The 16,962-nt window shown below is 38.6% G+C and overlaps 1 protein-coding gene across 1 annotated transcript in view; it reads right to left on the reverse strand.

Annotated features, from left to right (window-relative positions):
* The window catches only part of LOC138644546 (sodium channel protein type 2 subunit alpha-like), a 252,496-nt gene that overhangs the window by 60,667 nt on the left and 174,867 nt on the right, over positions 1-16,962 (reverse strand). The window contains exons 15-17 of the mRNA XM_069733073.1: positions 8,052-8,225; positions 7,442-7,798; positions 5,686-6,165 (exon numbers count right to left, since the gene is read on the reverse strand). Coding sequence (XP_069589174.1) covers positions 5,686-6,165; positions 7,442-7,798; positions 8,052-8,225 — 1,011 coding nt within the window. The remainder of the gene's footprint in view (positions 1-5,685; positions 6,166-7,441; positions 7,799-8,051; positions 8,226-16,962) is intronic.

Below are 16,962 nucleotides of genomic sequence, written 5' to 3' on the forward strand. Positions count from 1 at the left end.
ATGCTAGCTTTTCTAATTTGATTTTAACCAGCTAGAATAATAGATGGTACATAAAAAAATCTAAAAGATCCTCTTTGAGTGAAGATTTGATGATTTAATATGTTTTTTTAAATGGCCTAATATAGAGTATTGTATCCATGTTAAACTATATATATTCCAGAATTAACTCCTGAACAAACCACAAAAGCTTACAGTACCATATTAAAAGTTTAGTAGGGATCCAGGTGTTATTCTCAGAATGTGAACATAAAAACATAAATATAAAAGACTATCAGAATGAGACTTTGCAGCACCCTAAATCACTTGGGACAGTACGTCCGAGTGCCTATTTTTAGATTGCCTCTTTGGTAGTCCATATAGATTAGCATATGTTAACAACTTATCACCCAACCCCCCGGGATGAATTTTTTACAAGCCACAAATAATAAAGGTGTGGCCTGTTGAAAACATGTTATTACCTAAATGCAGAATAGGTGATGATGACTTGTTGATTGATGGATGCCCACCCGCTGGGACCAGCATGAATCGGTAGAACAAGAGATGTTTTACCCCTGTTAGCATGGTGCGGCAGTGTGCATGCTTGTCCATTGGTCCAGTCATTTCCAATATGGCTCTGTGCTTGGCTTTTACCAGTAGCCCAAGAGAGAATGAATGGAGCGGCGGTTGGACATCCGCTTCAATTTGTTCAGGGATAAGAGTTCACCATTAGGGATAGGAATTCTCTCGTCTACTGATCAATACAGGACCCAATGGTCAGTCCCCCATGATCAACAACTTGTCATCTATCCCATGGATAGGTAAAAGCTTATTTTAATTGGACAACTCCTTTATTTAGATATTTTTAAGGAATTGATTTAGATAACAAAATAAAACATTTCCTTTTTTTTCCTTAAATAAAAACAGTTAGGGTATGTGTCCACGTGCAGGAAACGCTGCGTGTCTGACACTGCATAGAGTCGCAGCGTCAGACACGCAGCGTCCAGATGTTACAGCATAGTGGAGGGGATTGAATGAAATCCCGTCTCCACTATGCGTGGTAACACGCGGCGGCCCTGCGACTCCGGACATGCTGCGCGTCTTTTCAGATCGCAGCATGTCCGTATATCTTGCGGCGACGCAGCGTCGCCGCAAGATATAACACAGGGCGCTATGGTGGGGAGCGATGATCCCGGATGTGTGCTATGAACACATCCGGCATCATCGCGTCCTAGAAAGGGGCGGGGCTTAGCGCAGAGCGGCTAAGCCGCTCCGGCGATACCGCCGGCCATCCTGAAAGTGGACACATACCCTTATCATTATGCAGATAAATGAACATATTACAAAATCATTATTCTTATTCATTAACATTCCAAATGGTGCATGCTCCATGTTTACTTTACATTTGTGATTATTAAGCGATATAGGTTTAGGGCATGCATTAAAAATGCTGAAGAAGTTAAAATAAAATTGAAAACAAAATCAAACATTTTTAGTTTTAAAACATCTTTTTCGGCCAGTCTCGGTAGACCATGCTGTGAAGTGAGTCCCATGACTCAGCCTAAGCCTAATAGCTGTGCACGTTTCGTATTAGATTGCAATGGACAGGCAAGGGACACAGCTGATTTGCATGCAAGCCAATCAAAAAATTAATTGTAATCAGATACTATTTCTTTTAACCTTAGGAAACCTGGCGACTCGTTGCGCTGCCTTGTTTAAAAGCACCAGAGTTGCATTCTCGGTAGCTTCTGCTTGATTTTACCCCTGTGAGAAGTAAAAAAAAAGGCAAGCACAAAACAGGAAAAAAAAAAGATAAAATTAACAATACCCCTAACCTTTATAAACCATTTTTTTTTAAATTTTGTTATAGTGACTAATTTAATAAAACTATTTTTTCGATACATATAGACCTCAGGTTTGTGATCTCTCATCCAAAAATTGATAGAAACGAAAGAGTCCACAGCTTATTATGTGACAGCTTTGAGTAATAACAAACATAATTAATCCTGTCGCCAATGGGGCTCACAATCTAATGTCCAAATTTTACACACAGGGTGCAATTTCATAGGAGATCAAGGACATTTCATGTTTTTGGGGTATACGGAAAAAAAATACAATGCAGCGCTGATCCTATTTAGTCAATGTAGATGTTGTGCTTGGTCAATGTGAAGTAAAAAACTACCACTGCTGGGAACATAACAAGAAGGAGGGATTTTAATGAAACAAATAAAATATCTTCTATACATAATAACAATTTGGGAATGTCAGTATACAAACTGTTTTCCTTTTTAAATACTGAGAATCTTAAAATAAAAAATTAAAATTATAAACATAAAAATTAATAATTATAAAATTAGGACCCACAAACATCAACAAAGAAACCTTATGAACAAAAGCACAAAATAATCAATGTACAAATATACAATAGTTTTCTATTTTAATATCTAATTGTTCTTAGAAAACCTTAAAAAAAAAATATATATATATATATTTTAAAAATATATATTTTAGTTTGCATATTTTCTTAATGCTAAAAGTGAACAGAAATGTATTAGTCCACAGGAATTTCAATAATCATTTGGCTGGATTTGTTCAAATTGTTAGAAATTGTCCAACATGTTCTATAATACAAAAACTGGTAAATAGTTATAGAATTTTTAGTATTGTAGTTTACATTTTGGTTTTAAAGTATAAAAACATTATTATTGATTATGTTTGATTTTCTCTCATTAAACATTTGTGTAATGAAAAAAATATTTACTTCCAGTAAAAAGTTTGGAATTTTATGGTAGTAAATGAATCTGAAAGTAAGAGAATAATATGGTCACTATTTTGCTAAAAGGCCACATGCACATGTATACAGGTGTCCAACAAATCCAGTTTGTGTCTGTCCTGTTAAAAGGCACTCAAAATAAATAATGCTCTCAATCACATTGCAGTTTTACAAATGTATTCTGCCCTGGAAAAAATATGTCTGAGAGACAATATGGGGCTATATAGTGGCACCATATAGTGTGCCCATGGGTTCATAAGATAAAACCCTAGGGACTCCATGTGCCATTGTACAGGCTTAGATAAGCAACTCAAGCGCACTGTGATACCTCAAAGTTTTCTATATCTATGTCCAAAATGTTAAAAATGATATATGTGAAATATAAATCCAGAATTTTGTAAGACAGCAGTTCAGAGCTCCTGTGAGAATCTACATAGTGCAAAATATTTCCACCAAGACTAGGCCAAAAATCATGCATTTGTTTTCTCCGATGATACCCACTAAAATCCAAAACCTCAGTTCAACTTCAACCATTGGGAATTGTACCAGTCTTGACATTTCTGTGGAAAGCGACTGATGCCTATGTTTATGAAGATTTAAATGGGTGATGAACAACTGATATCTCAATGGCTACATATGACCCTTAGGCTTCAAAATGGTATCCCCTGACCATTTTAACATTGTTTGTAGGCTCTTGATCTTTTGGCAAGTTTTGAAAGGGAGAGTGGAGTCATAATTTTCAAAACCAGCTTTATTTTAAAGAGGACCTGAGAGTTGATCCAGAAGCAGCATATATCAGATACTGGCTTTATGGTTTCATACTTTAACCTTCGTCCGGCTGAGTAGGTACAATTGTAACTATTCCGTTTTAAAATTGCAATAACTTTTTTTTTCCGAAAAGCCGTAGAGGGCTGAAATTTCGTGACATCTCTGCAGTTTTGGTCCAGAATATATTGGCCAAATTTCAATAAAATATATATGAAGGTACAATTGTACCTCTGCAGCCTGTTAACATTGTAAAATTATGCAGCCTGACGAAGGTTAAAATCGTACAGGAATCAAGCTGCATAGGTGACTAGTCGGAAAGGTAAGTTCCCGGAAGCTTATCCCCACCTGCTCCCAGTGACTCACAGGTCTCTCCCTATAGATGCACGAAAGGATAGACTTGTCATTCAAGATTAGTGGGCAGGAAGAAGTTGCCTTTTCGACCAGTCAGAGGTGTGGCTTGGTCCCTAGCCGTTTGATACATGCTGCCCATGGATCGAGCACTATGTATCAGCTGTTAGGTTTGAAAATGAAAAATAGGAGAACATTTACAAGCCATCTAAGATCTCTTTTTCAAAGGATATTAATTAGAAAATCATCACATCCAAGACAACGCCAGAGAGTTTAATTTACTGAATATAAAATGAGCTTAAGAGATTAAATGAAAATACATTTTTCATTAATGATTCATCAGTTTCTATTAACCAATAATTTACATTTACATTAGAGTAGAAATACATTTACATTAGAAATGCTTTTTTTTTTTAAATTTGCAAATTTATTTTTTTTTTATTAAAAAGAAATCCCTTTATGGTTATGTATTTGGAAATACAATTGTCAATGTCACTAGCTAATATTTTAAGCCAGCTTTTGATAACAGCAGTATCACTGTAATTCACTGATTCTCATGTAAATGGTGACTGCATTTTGATGCCTGCAAAAAGTGAAGAGTAATTTGAATTCTCTCTGGCTCTGGTTTTAGTAATAGCTCCTGTTTCTAAAGGAAAGATTACCAATAATAATATTACATACAGAAATTTCCTCTAATATGTTTAAAGTGGCTCGACTTTAAAGCTCCTAGTACAAATGATATAGAATACAGGACTCTCATTATGTCATCTGAATATTAATATTTTGACCTTCAAGGAAATATTTTTTTTAGTTAAACAAAAAAGTAATGAAATAAACAAAATAAGGAAAATAATCTTTTGAGAATTTTTTTTTTAAGTTGACATTTAGCTTGAGTCGGAATTGTTTGGATATATTATTTTCCTATTTTCCATATCTTTATATTTAAATGTTATTGTTTATTAAATTTGGATTTAGAACATTGGAATTTAGAAAACAAAAGTAAAGAAACCCTCAAATTTTGTTCCTTCAAATACATTTGTTGCATAAGCTATAGAACCTACTTTTTCTTTGAGTAGGTAGAGTTGTCTTTAAATACAAGTGGACGCATAAACCACATGTTCATGAGAACTATAATGTCTATACAATATTTTATTTCTTGTTATAGCATGTTCATGTCAGGCAATCAGGGTCAGTTTTTCCTGCCAGAAAAAAAAAAAAGTACAACGGATTCAGAAAACAAAAATATCTAATACAACAAACCCACGTGTGGTGTGATAATTCCCATTCGGCAGGACATTGGTCTTTGACCCCAACTGAAGGAAAGTAGCAAGAAAAGTTTCTTTATGTAAAACTAGTCTTTTTATTTCTTTAGGATAGATGCAAATACTGTTATTGCTATTGAAAATAAAGGTAAAGATATCCATAGAGATGTTTCCTTGAAGGCCAAACATTCATTAGTATTTTTTTTTACAAATAAGGTAGGGTGAATAGAATAAATCTCAACAATCTAATTCTCCACAAATACAATTCTCCACAATCTAACAGAAAGAAACTGTGCAAAATTGAATGCAGAACTCAAGAGAACCCCAAAAAGCATAAAAATAAGTATACAATTTAAAGACAATATTAGTGTAATCGATTAGTGAAAAATAAAATCATTAATAAACCTTTGGTTTTACAGTAGTGGATAATTTATACAGTAATGTAGAAGTTGATTTTGGGCAATGATAAAAAAGATAATTTCTTTAAAAAAACAAAACCAAATGTTATAAAAAAAAATTTTGCCATTTAATTAAACAAAGACAAAACCCTTTTCTTACCTCTTTACTTTCTTCGAGATCGGATTCACTGCTGAAATCTTCTGTGTTAAGATTTTCAAAGTCAGATTCCCCGACAGCAATGGGGACAGTAACCGTGAGGCTTGGATTATGTATGAATGACATGTAATCACTCTCGTCGATAATGTACTTCTCCACATTGCTGCCTACTCCACTGGTAGTTCCATTGCCACCTTTGTGATAATCTAGGTCTTTATTTATATCAATTGCGTTATGGTTATACAGACAGCTTTCTTTCCGGTTGTGAAGCTCCTCCAATGGTTTGATTTCATCTAGAACTTTCTTTTTCTTAACAAATGGTTTTTGGAGGCATTCGCGAACTGTTTTCTTAAAAAAATCTATTCCCCTTTGTATCCTTCCCACAGCAATCTGGAGATTGTTCATCTCATTGTCATCGTCGGTAGCTGTGAGATTGTCGGAACTAAATGAACTCAGCAACAAGGCCAGGAACAAATTCAAAACCTATGCAGTATATAAAAAGATGTGTGGTTAAGATTTCATATTAAGGTTGTACTAAACACTCGAGAGTATATAATGCCTGACACATTTGTCATTCATTTCAAGGCTCCTTACTGAATAGAAAAAAAAGGTTTTACAATTCCTAAAAATTAACCAGTTACAGTTCTATATAAAAGAGTATGCTAAAGACAGCACATGAAGATAGGAACATGACAAATGAAAAATGTCAGAGAAAATATTTCTGATCTCATGTCTATTAGGTTAACCTTATAGTGAAAGCAGTACTGCTAAAATGGGTGCACGCATTGCATTACACGTATTTTACGAAAGCAGCAAGTTTATAAGCGACTACTAGTGATGAGCAAACTTGCTTGGATATTGTTTTATTCGAGCATGCTCAGGTGTTATCTGGGCGTGCTCATATAGTAAGTTTCAGTCCTTGCGGCTGCATGATTTGAAGCTGCTAGACAGCCTGAACACATGCAGGGATTGCCTGTTTGTTAGGGAATACTTACATGTGTTCAGGCTGTCAAACAGCCGCAAATCATGCAGCTGCAGGGACTCCAACATAATAGACGACAACTCCCAGATGCTCGGCTAACACCCGAGCATGCTCAGATAAGACGTTATCCGAGCACGTTCGCTCATCACTAGCGACTAAAAACTTGCCGTCTGACTGATAGCCAATAGGACATAGACGTAGATTTAAACTGGAAAACCCCTTTAGCTAGGTGAAGGCAAAACACTTGCTTGAATGACGGCTATTTATTTGACCCTTCTCAGACGTGTGCATGTTTTGTCTTGGATGAGCTTTGGCTGCAGGATTGGACATGTTGAAATGCAACAGCCTGATCTTTCTTTCCACTCACATCCAGGGAATGTCGAAATTACCCAAACACATAAGATAATCAACCGATTCCGCTGAAATTGACCCTACTAGAAAATGCAAGCTTTAGAGGGACACATTAGCATATATAACGCTCAAACTGCAATGTTTTTTTTTCTATCAGACTTTTTTGAAACAAATTTAAAATAATAGATGCCTCCTTTTAGGTAATTGGCATCCTGTGTTACTATAGGAATAGGCAATCATGGGGTTATCAAGAAGGTCTGCACTTATCTCTGAAGTATCAAAATGCAGGAGGAAATGGAAAATAACACATGGATGAATGGACAGGCAATACACCATAAAAAGGAAGATTTACCAAAGGCTTAATTGCAAATAATATAAAAAAAAACCCAAACATTTTAATTACTAAATGTTATAAACACTACTTACCACAAGATTCCCAATCACCATCACTAACAAGAACACCAAGAGGCACATAGATTGTCCCGCCACCTCCATGCAGTCCCACATGGTCTCGATCCATTCTCCGCATAGCACTCTGAACACGATCAGGAAGGAGTGGAAGAAGTCATTCATGTGCCAGCGAGGGAGCTCACAGTCATCAGAGATTTTACAGACGCATTCCTTGTAGCTTTTGCCAAATAGTTGCATACCGACTACGGCAAAGATGAACACTATGATGGCCAACACCAAGGTCAGATTTCCCAATGCTCCCACCGAGTTACCGATGATCTTGATCAGCATGTTGAGTGTTGGCCATGATTTTGCCAATTTGAAGACGCGAAGCTATACAGATGAAAATACATTTTTTTTAGCCCGAGAAAGGACGACACAAGTAAATAATGAAAGCATTAATGTATAATAAAAAGTATAAAATGCAGTTATCAGGCAATATTTTACATGGTGAAATTTGGAAGACTGTAACACTTCAAAGAAAAAGTGGCAGAAGTGACCGTAGAAAAAAAAACAACACAAAATGAGTATACATAAATTATATCTTCATGGCCAATACAGCTAAAGTATAAAGTATTTTTCTTACCAATCTAAATGACCTCAGCACTGATAATCCTTCAACATTAGCGAGTCCCAACTCCATCAAACTGAGACTCACTATGATGCCATCAAAAATATTCCAACCTTCTTGAAAATAATAATATGGATCGAGGGCAATCAGCTTAAAGACCATTTCCGCTGTAAAGATGCCAGTAAAAACCTACAGTAAATGGAAATTGATCTCATTAGTCTGATTTACTGGTCATTACATGAAGATGGGTAGAGAATTTAGAACATTATGCATTTTTTCAGTTCAGACAGAGCCCTGATGAATTCTACATTTATTTTTTTTATTATTTTAACCCCCTTCTGCCATCTATTTCTACTGTCCCATCCATGTGACCTGGTACTTAATTCCCATGGACGGAATAGTACTTCCAACGCGATCAGCCGCACTCACGGGGGAGCGCGGCCTATCACGGCAAGGTGGGGCAGACCACACAGGAACTAAGGAGGAGGATGCAACAGCATCTCTCAAATATTTCAACGGCATCAAAGGATCGGGAGAAAAACAAGACTCTATCTTCTGTGGATGCACACTTCTTGGACTATCATCGCTGTAAAACTTTCAATTTCAGGGTTATGGGACTTGAGGGTGTGCATTTGAACATTAGGGGTGGTGACATTACCAACTGTCTCCTCCGCTGTGAAACAAAACGGATCTTCAATTTACAGAGTACAGCCCCGAAGGGCCTAAATGAAGAAATCCCGTTTACTGGATTTTATAAACAACTCTAATTTGCTTTTTCGTCGCACGCTTATGTGGCATTTATTATCTTTTATTGTTTTTGTCTTTGTCTCTGTATATGTAAATAGTGTATGGGCGCATTTCCGGTATTCACTTTGCTTTACTTACTCTCATTCGACTGAAAACCTCCCTTTGAACTTTGCCAGGTTCATACCATTCTTGAGTATATACCGCATATGTAATTTACGCGTGCGCAGCTATCTTAACCTGCAGCTACCTTAGCATTTTCCTCAGTAATTCTCTCTCCCTCCATGGGCAGAGTATGGAATGAGCGCATGCGCAGTAAAGACTCCTTGGGCCATCTTTGCACTCCATTGTGGATCCCATTGCGTCTATGAATATGATGGTTGCACATGTGCAGCAACTACATTTGCGGCCATCTTGGTACTCCCACGCTAACCTTTCCTGTTTACCTTTACTTCTGGTGCCTAGAACCCCGGCATGATATTCGCCGCCATCATGCCATGCCGTCATCCCACAGCTGATGTGGGTTCTTTCGATTGGGTATGTAATATCTGTGTATATATAGTAGTCAGCCGCACATTTCGGCACCTGTTCCTGACAAAGCTAGTTCGGTGGCGACACGCGTTGGGCCTCATGTCCCCTGGACCTCTGGGTGATAGGTATCTTGGTCATGTTCCCTGAGCAGCGCTATCTTTAGCATTCCCGGTGGTATTAGCACTATGCTTTCATGCGGTGCTTTGCTCCATCCACACTTTGTTGTATTTTCTTCATGCACAGAGCCTTAGTCCTTATGGACAGTTTTTTTTGGATTGATTGTAGTGGGTTATCATTGCCCCTTGATAAATATTCCACTCCTTTAGGGATGATTTAACTCCTTGACTCGAGCTCACCTAGTAAAAAATACCATCTGTCAAATCGTTCATCTGACCTGCCCTTGTCATTTAATGATTCAGGTGCATTTCTCTCTATAAGAAGGAAGTGCATAGTCCTCTACAACAGACTCTGTGCATGATTCGAGTGGGTAATCTTGCCCACAAACATTATTTTTACATCTCTAGAGAATATTTGACCTGCTTGACTCTGGTTTTTTGTCAATTTGTCACTGCATTTGTTTCTGTCATGTAATATTTAAAGTGCTGACTAGCAGCTAGAGTTGATTTGTACATAATTTAAAGTTTAATGTCATTCATGCTGCGAGCTGTGCCACACCAATATATTCATTTGCGATTAGCATTCTTGTGGTATCCCGTCAGTAGGATTGTTTATATGTATATTTAGATCCATGACAGCTGTACTATCGTTGTTTGAATATACCAATACATTGTTATATATTCACTTATATACTGTTTCCTATCACAACCATGTCCAGGGGGGTGGTTCCTTATTTGGAACCGATGATCTAATTTGGTTTTTAAATTATTTTAATAGTGTGGTGTTGTTTGTTTTGGTTGACAAAATAAAAATTTATATAATTGTGTAATTGTTCTAGTGGTGGTCCCTATTACATAGCCTGACACTTTTCGTCTTCTTCGTATTCTACTGAATGTCATGCTTTAGGTTGACCCCCTTTTGGTATTGCTATTATGCCTTGATGGTGTCCTCCATCCTCCCTTTGTTCAGGTGTCAGCTGATTTTCACAGCTGACACCGGGTACTATGTACCAGGAGTGGTCACAGACCACTCCCGGAACTTTAACTCCTGATACACTGCGATCAAACAAGATCGCAGATTTATGGTGGCATAGGGAAGCATCACGCAGGGAGGGGCTTCCGTGAGACCCTCATATGTCATTGCGTTGTTCCGAGGGTCTCCTCCCTGCAGGCCAACGGATCCAAGATGGCCGCGGGGTCCTTCCGAGTCCTGCAGGGAGGTGGCTTGTCAGTGCCTGCTGAGAGCAGGTGCTGAGAAGTCTCCTGCACTGCCTGTCAGGTTGCTGATCTGACACAGTGCTCTGCAAAGTGTCAGATCAGCGATCTGACACTATATAGGAATGTCCCACCCTGGGACAATGTAACAAAGTGAAAAAAAAAAATTAACATGTGCAAAAATATTTTTTTTTTAAATCCTAAATAAAGAAAAAAAAATATATTTTTCAAAAAAATACATTTCTTTATGTAAATAAAAAAAAAACAATAAAAGTACACATATTTACTATCGCCGCGTCCATAACAACCCGACCTATAAAACCGTTGCTCTAGTTAACCCCTTCAGTGAACACCGTAGAAAAAAAAGATGCAAAAAACAATCCTTTATCATCATACCGCCGAACAAAAAGTGGAATAACATGCGATCAAAAAGACGGATATAAATAAACATGGTACCGCTGAAAACAACATCTTGTCTCGCAAAAAAAGAGCCGCCATACAGCGTCGTGAGCAAAAACATAAAAAAGTTAGCCCTCAGAATAAATCGATGCAAAAATAATTATTTTTTATATAAAATAGTTTTTATTGTATAAAAGCGCCAAAACATAAAAAAATGATATAACTGTACCGACCCGAAGAATAAAACTGCTTTATCAATTTTACCACACGTGGAACGGTATAAACACCCCACCCAAAAGAAATTCATGAATTTCAGTTTTTTTTCATTCTGCCTCCAAAAAATCGTAATAAAAAGCGATCAAAAAATGTCCTGTGCCCAAAAATGGTATCAATAAAAACGTCAACTCCTCCCGCAAAAAACAAGACCTCACATGTCTCTGTGGGCCAAAATATGGAAAAATTATAGCTCTCAAAATGTGGTGATGCAAAAACTATTTTTTGCAATAAAAAGCATCTTTTAGCATGTGACATCTGCCAAACAAAAACCGGCTCTAAAAACACGGTATAAATAGTAAATCAAACCCCCTTTATCACCCCCTTAGGGAAAAATAATTAAAAAAAATGTATTAATTTCTATTTTCCCATTAGGGTAAGGCTTCTTTTACATATACCGTTGTTTTGCGGCCTGTTTTTGCAGCCCCAATAGATTTCTATGGGGCCGCAAAAACGGGCCATAATAATTTCATGGTGCGCCGTATCGATCTTTTTTCTGGCTTATGGACACTGCCCCATTGAAAATCAATGGGTCCGCACAAACAATGCAAGTTTGTTTTTGCGATGCACCGTGACTTCCAGTTTTGAGGAACGCCGTTTTCTTTTCCAATACTATTTCCATAGTATTGGAAACCCGAAAAACGTCTATCCGCAAGTTTTTTGCGGTCCGTTATTGCGGCAGACCATGAAAATTGTGGTGATATGGCCCGCAATAACGGGCCACAAAAAACCCGGTATGTGTAAAAGAAGCCTTAGGGTTAGGTTAGGGTTAGGGATAAAGTTAAGGTTGGGGCTAATGTGAGGGTTAGGGTTCAGGCTAAAGTTAGAGTTAGGGTTGGGGATAAAGTTAGGGTTAGGCTTGGGGCTAGAGATGAGGTTAGGGTTTGGATTACATTTATGATTGGGATTAGGGTTGGAATTAGAGCTATGGGTGTGTCAGGGTTAGGGTTGGGATTAGGGTTAGGGGTGTGTTGGAGTTAGGGGTGTGTTGTGGCTGGGTTGGGTTTAGGGCTAGGGGAGTGTTTCGGTTAAGGGTGTGGTTATGGTTATGGTTGAGATTACTGTTAGGGGTGTGTTCGGGTTAGCGTTGGAGTTAGAATTGGGGGGTTCCACTGTTTAGCACATCAGGGGCTCTCCAAATGCGACATGGCGTCCAGTCTCAATTCCAGCCAATTCTGCGTTGAAAAAGTAAAACAGTGCTCCTTCCCTTCCGAGCTCGGTTGTGCGCCCAAGCAGTGGTTTACCCCCACATATGGGGTATCAGCGTACTCAGACTGCAAACGTTGTTGTCCAATTTGTCCTAATTTCTCCTGTTACCATTGGGAAAATAAAAATTTGGGGGCTAAAAAATCATTTTTGTGGAAAAATAACGATTTTTTATTTTCACGGCTCTGCGTTAGAAATTGTAGTGAAACACTTGGGGGTTCAAAATTCTCACAACACATCTAAATAAGTTCTTCGGGGGGTATAGTTTCCAATATGGGGTCACTTGTGGGGGGTTTCTACTGTTTAAGTACATCAGGGGCTCTGCAAATGCAACGTGATGCCCGCAGACCATTCCATCTAAGTCTGCATTCCAAACGGCGCTCCTTCCCTTCTGAGCTCTGCCATGCGCCCAAACGGTGTTTCCCCCCACATATGGGGTATCAGCATACTCAGGACAAATTGGACAACAACTTTTGGGGTCCAATTTCTCCTGTTACCCTTGGGAAAATAACAAAATTGGGGGCAAAAGATGATTTTTGCGAAGCAATATGACTTTTTATTTTTACGGCTCTACATTATAAACTTCTGTGAAGCACTTAGGGGTTTAAAGTGCTCACCACACATCTAGATAAGTTCCTTAGGGGGTCTACTTTCCAAAATGGTGTCACTTGTGGGGGGTTTCCACTGGTTAGGCACATTAGGGGCTCTTCAAACACGACATGGCGTCCAATCTCAATTCCAGCCAATTTTGCATTGAAAAGTCAAACGGCGCTCCTTCCCTTCTGAGCTCTGTCATGCGCCCAAACAGTGGTCCCCCCCCCACATATGGGGTATCTGCTTACTCAGGACAAATTGTACAACAACTTTTGGGGTCCAATTTCTCCTGTTACCCTTGGTAAAATAAAACAAATTGGATCTGAAGCAATTTTTTTGTGAAAAAAGTTAAATGTTCATTTGTTTTAAACATTCCAAAATTTCCTGTGAAGCACCTGAAGGGTTAATAAACTTCTTGAATGCAGTTTTGAGCACCTTGAGGGGTGCAGTTTTTAGAATGATGTCACTTTTGGGTATTTTCTATCATATAGACCCCTCAAAGTGACTTCAAATGAGATGTGGTCCCTAAAAAAATGATGTTGTAAAAATGAGAAATTGCTGGTAAAATATTAACCCTTATAACTTCCTAAAAAAAACAATGTTGGTTCCAAAATTGTGCTGATGTAAAGTAGACATGTGGGAAATGTTACTTATTAAGTATTTTATGTGACATTTCTCTCTGATTTAAGGGAATAAAAATTCAGTTGGAAAATTGCTAAATTTTCACAATTTTCACCAAATTTCACCATTTTTTTACCAAATAAATGCAAGTAATATTGAGGACATTTTACCACTACCAGGAAGTGCAATATGTCACGAGATAACACTGTCAGAAGCACCGGGATCCATGAAAGTGTTCCATAACCTCATAAAGGGACAGTGGTCAGAATTGTAAAAATTGGCCCGGTCATTAACATGCAAACCACCCTTGGGGGTTAAGGGGTTAAGCAATTTTCAGACTGCTTCATTTAATAAGTTTTGTAATGATGGATTTCAGTAGAACAAATCACCAATGCCAAGAGACCCAGGGAAAAAAAAGTTTGTTGCATAAATTCTACTGCAGCAATCTTTTATTGTTTTTTTTATTCCGTACAGTCCCATACAAAAGTCTATTTTTAAAGGTAATGTATTTTTTTAATACAGGTTTCTCTATTTTTGAAGATCCTTATGGAAAGTTTGCAGAGATTTTAAAAACAGATGTAATTAACAACAAAAAACTATTTGTAAAACTTTACATAATGCGGTAAAACAGCTTTTTTACGGATCGTTCAAATGAATACTCTGTGTAACACATTCTACCTTGTACAATCCTAAGGGGAACAGGGATTTAGTGTATTTTTCTTTTAACTGGCAGAGGGTGTTAACCACCCTGTGGGCATTACTTGTCAGCATTTCACAGGGAGAATCTGGAAGGTGAATTTATTTGTGTCTGTGAAAATATCGCAGAGCCCAGGAAGAGTCAGCAAATTTTCCATGCCTCACTAAACCTGCTTGACACCTCCAAGAAACTAGCTATTCTGGGAAGGACTTTTCGTCATTCAAGGAGGAGGGGAATGGGTTTGGCATGTGGCTTAAAGGGAACCTGTCACCTGAATTTGGCGGGACTGGTTTTGGGTCATATGGGCGGAGTTTTCAGGTGTTTGATTCACCCTTTCCTTACCCGCTGGCTGCATGCTGGCTGCAATATTGGATTGAAGTTCATTCTCTGTCCTCCATCGTACATGCCTGCACAAGGCAAGATTGCTTTGCACAGGCGTGTACTATGGAGGACAGAGAATGAACTTCAATCCAATATTGCGGCCAGCATGCAGCCAGCGGGTAAGGAAAGGGTGAATCAAACACCTGAAAACTCCGCCCATATGACCCAAAACCAGTCCCGCCAAATTCAGGTGACAGAGTCCCTTTAAGGGAAAGGGTATGGCTATGGCCAAAACCTGCCAGAGAACCAGTATCAGCAGTGACTATGCAGTTTCCTAAAGCTAAACCCATTCTGTGCTGTTGTCGTGACCCACTAGCTGCCTCTCCATGCCCTGTTCCCCACCTCTTTTCCATGGGGCATGGAAGATTTGATGATTCTTTCAGGAGCCTGAGAGGTCTTCATTTATTCCTGGAGCATACCAGATGTTCTGGGACAGATGACAAGTGTGCATATGCCCCAGTGCTAGGCATAATACAGTGTTTTATTTCAATCGTCAATGTAGAAATGTGGTATCTCAATGTCTCCATTCTGGGACCTAAATGTTTTCACGTGCGGGAAAATGTAGTGTGACACTTGCAAATGAAAGGGTTTTTTGGTGAAAACAAGTTATCACCTATCTCCAAAATAGGGGATCACTTGTTGATTAGTGAGAGTCCAATTAACAAAATGGTTAACTTTTAGTCATTCATCCCATATGGGACTGCCAAGTGATGAGCTCGATTTTCTCCGGCATACCCATTGAGAATGAAAGGAACGATGGTCAGGCGTCTGACCGGCTGTGCCATTTTGTAATGGGGATAACAAATTTCCGATTTGTCTATTGATGCGGGTTCTAGCTGTGGGACACCCACCAATCTGAAAGTTATCATTTATACTAAGTATAGGTGATAATTGTTTAGCTTGACAACTACTTTAGTAGAACAACTGATCTGGTAATCGCCAACTCGCTTGTGGGGCTCTTCAAACTGAGTTCATGAGCCTGAAGAGTTTTGTTTTCCTACATAATCTTAGCACTTTTAAAAAATGTCTAACTTTTCTTTTTATTTCATTTTAAATTTGTCGCATCTTTCATTGTCATCAGATTGTTTCACAGCATCACACTCTGCTGGCCCACACAGATTACATTTCTTTTTATAAACCTACAATATGCCAGTGTGATTCCAGATAAAGAACAACAATTATTTTGGTTCACCCAACTACTTATCTTTGTAGGAACATTTTGTTAATTACTGCTCAAGAATACTTTATGTTTGCTTTAAATATTTCTAAATGTCTTAGCATTGTAGTAGCAACTGAAGTAGTTAAACTTCTATGCAGAACTTCAAAAAGGATAAAAACTTGTTTGAAAAGTTCTGTAGAGTTGGAAAAATTGTTATCACTCTACTGGGTCTATAAGGCTTAAATGGAAAATTCCAGATTTCTGCACTATTTTTTATCTATATCCATATATTTGGAAAGCCAGGTGGGATTAGGTTAATGCCCATTACTGCTGGTCTTGATCTGATGCTCCTGGCTAGCTTTGACCAAGAACCAGCACATGTGTTCACCTTTCTCTCTAAAGGTACCTTCACACATAACGATATTGTTAACGATATTGTTGCTATTTGTCACGTAGCAACGATATCGTTAATGAAATCGTTATGTGTGACAGCGACCAACGATCAGGCCCCTGCTGGGAGATCGTTGGTCGCTGAATAAAGTCCAGAACTTTATTTCGTCGCTGGACTCCCTGAAGACATCGCTGGATCGGCGTGTGTGACACCGATCCAGCGATGTCTTCACTGGTAACCAGGGTAAACATCGGGTAACTAAGCGCAGGGCCGCGCTTAGTAACCCGATGTTTACCCTGGTTACCATGCTAAAAGTAAAAAAAAACAAACACTACATACTTACCTACAGCTGTCTGTCCTCCAGCGCTGTGCTCTGCACTCCTCCTGTACTGGCTGTGAGCCGGAAAGCAGAGCGGTGACGTCACCGCTCTGCTTTCCGGCTCACAGCCAGTACAGGAGGAGTGCAGAGAAGCAGAGCACAGCGCTGGAGGACAGACGGCTGTAGGTAAGTATCTAGTGTTTGTTTTTTTTTACTTTTAGCATGGTAACCAGGGTAAACATCGGGTTACTAAGCGCGGCCCTGCGCTTAGTTACCCGAT

The sequence above is a fragment of the Ranitomeya imitator genome, chromosome 7, assembly GCF_032444005.1.
Source record: "Ranitomeya imitator isolate aRanImi1 chromosome 7, aRanImi1.pri, whole genome shotgun sequence".
NCBI lineage: Eukaryota > Metazoa > Chordata > Amphibia > Anura > Dendrobatidae > Ranitomeya > Ranitomeya imitator.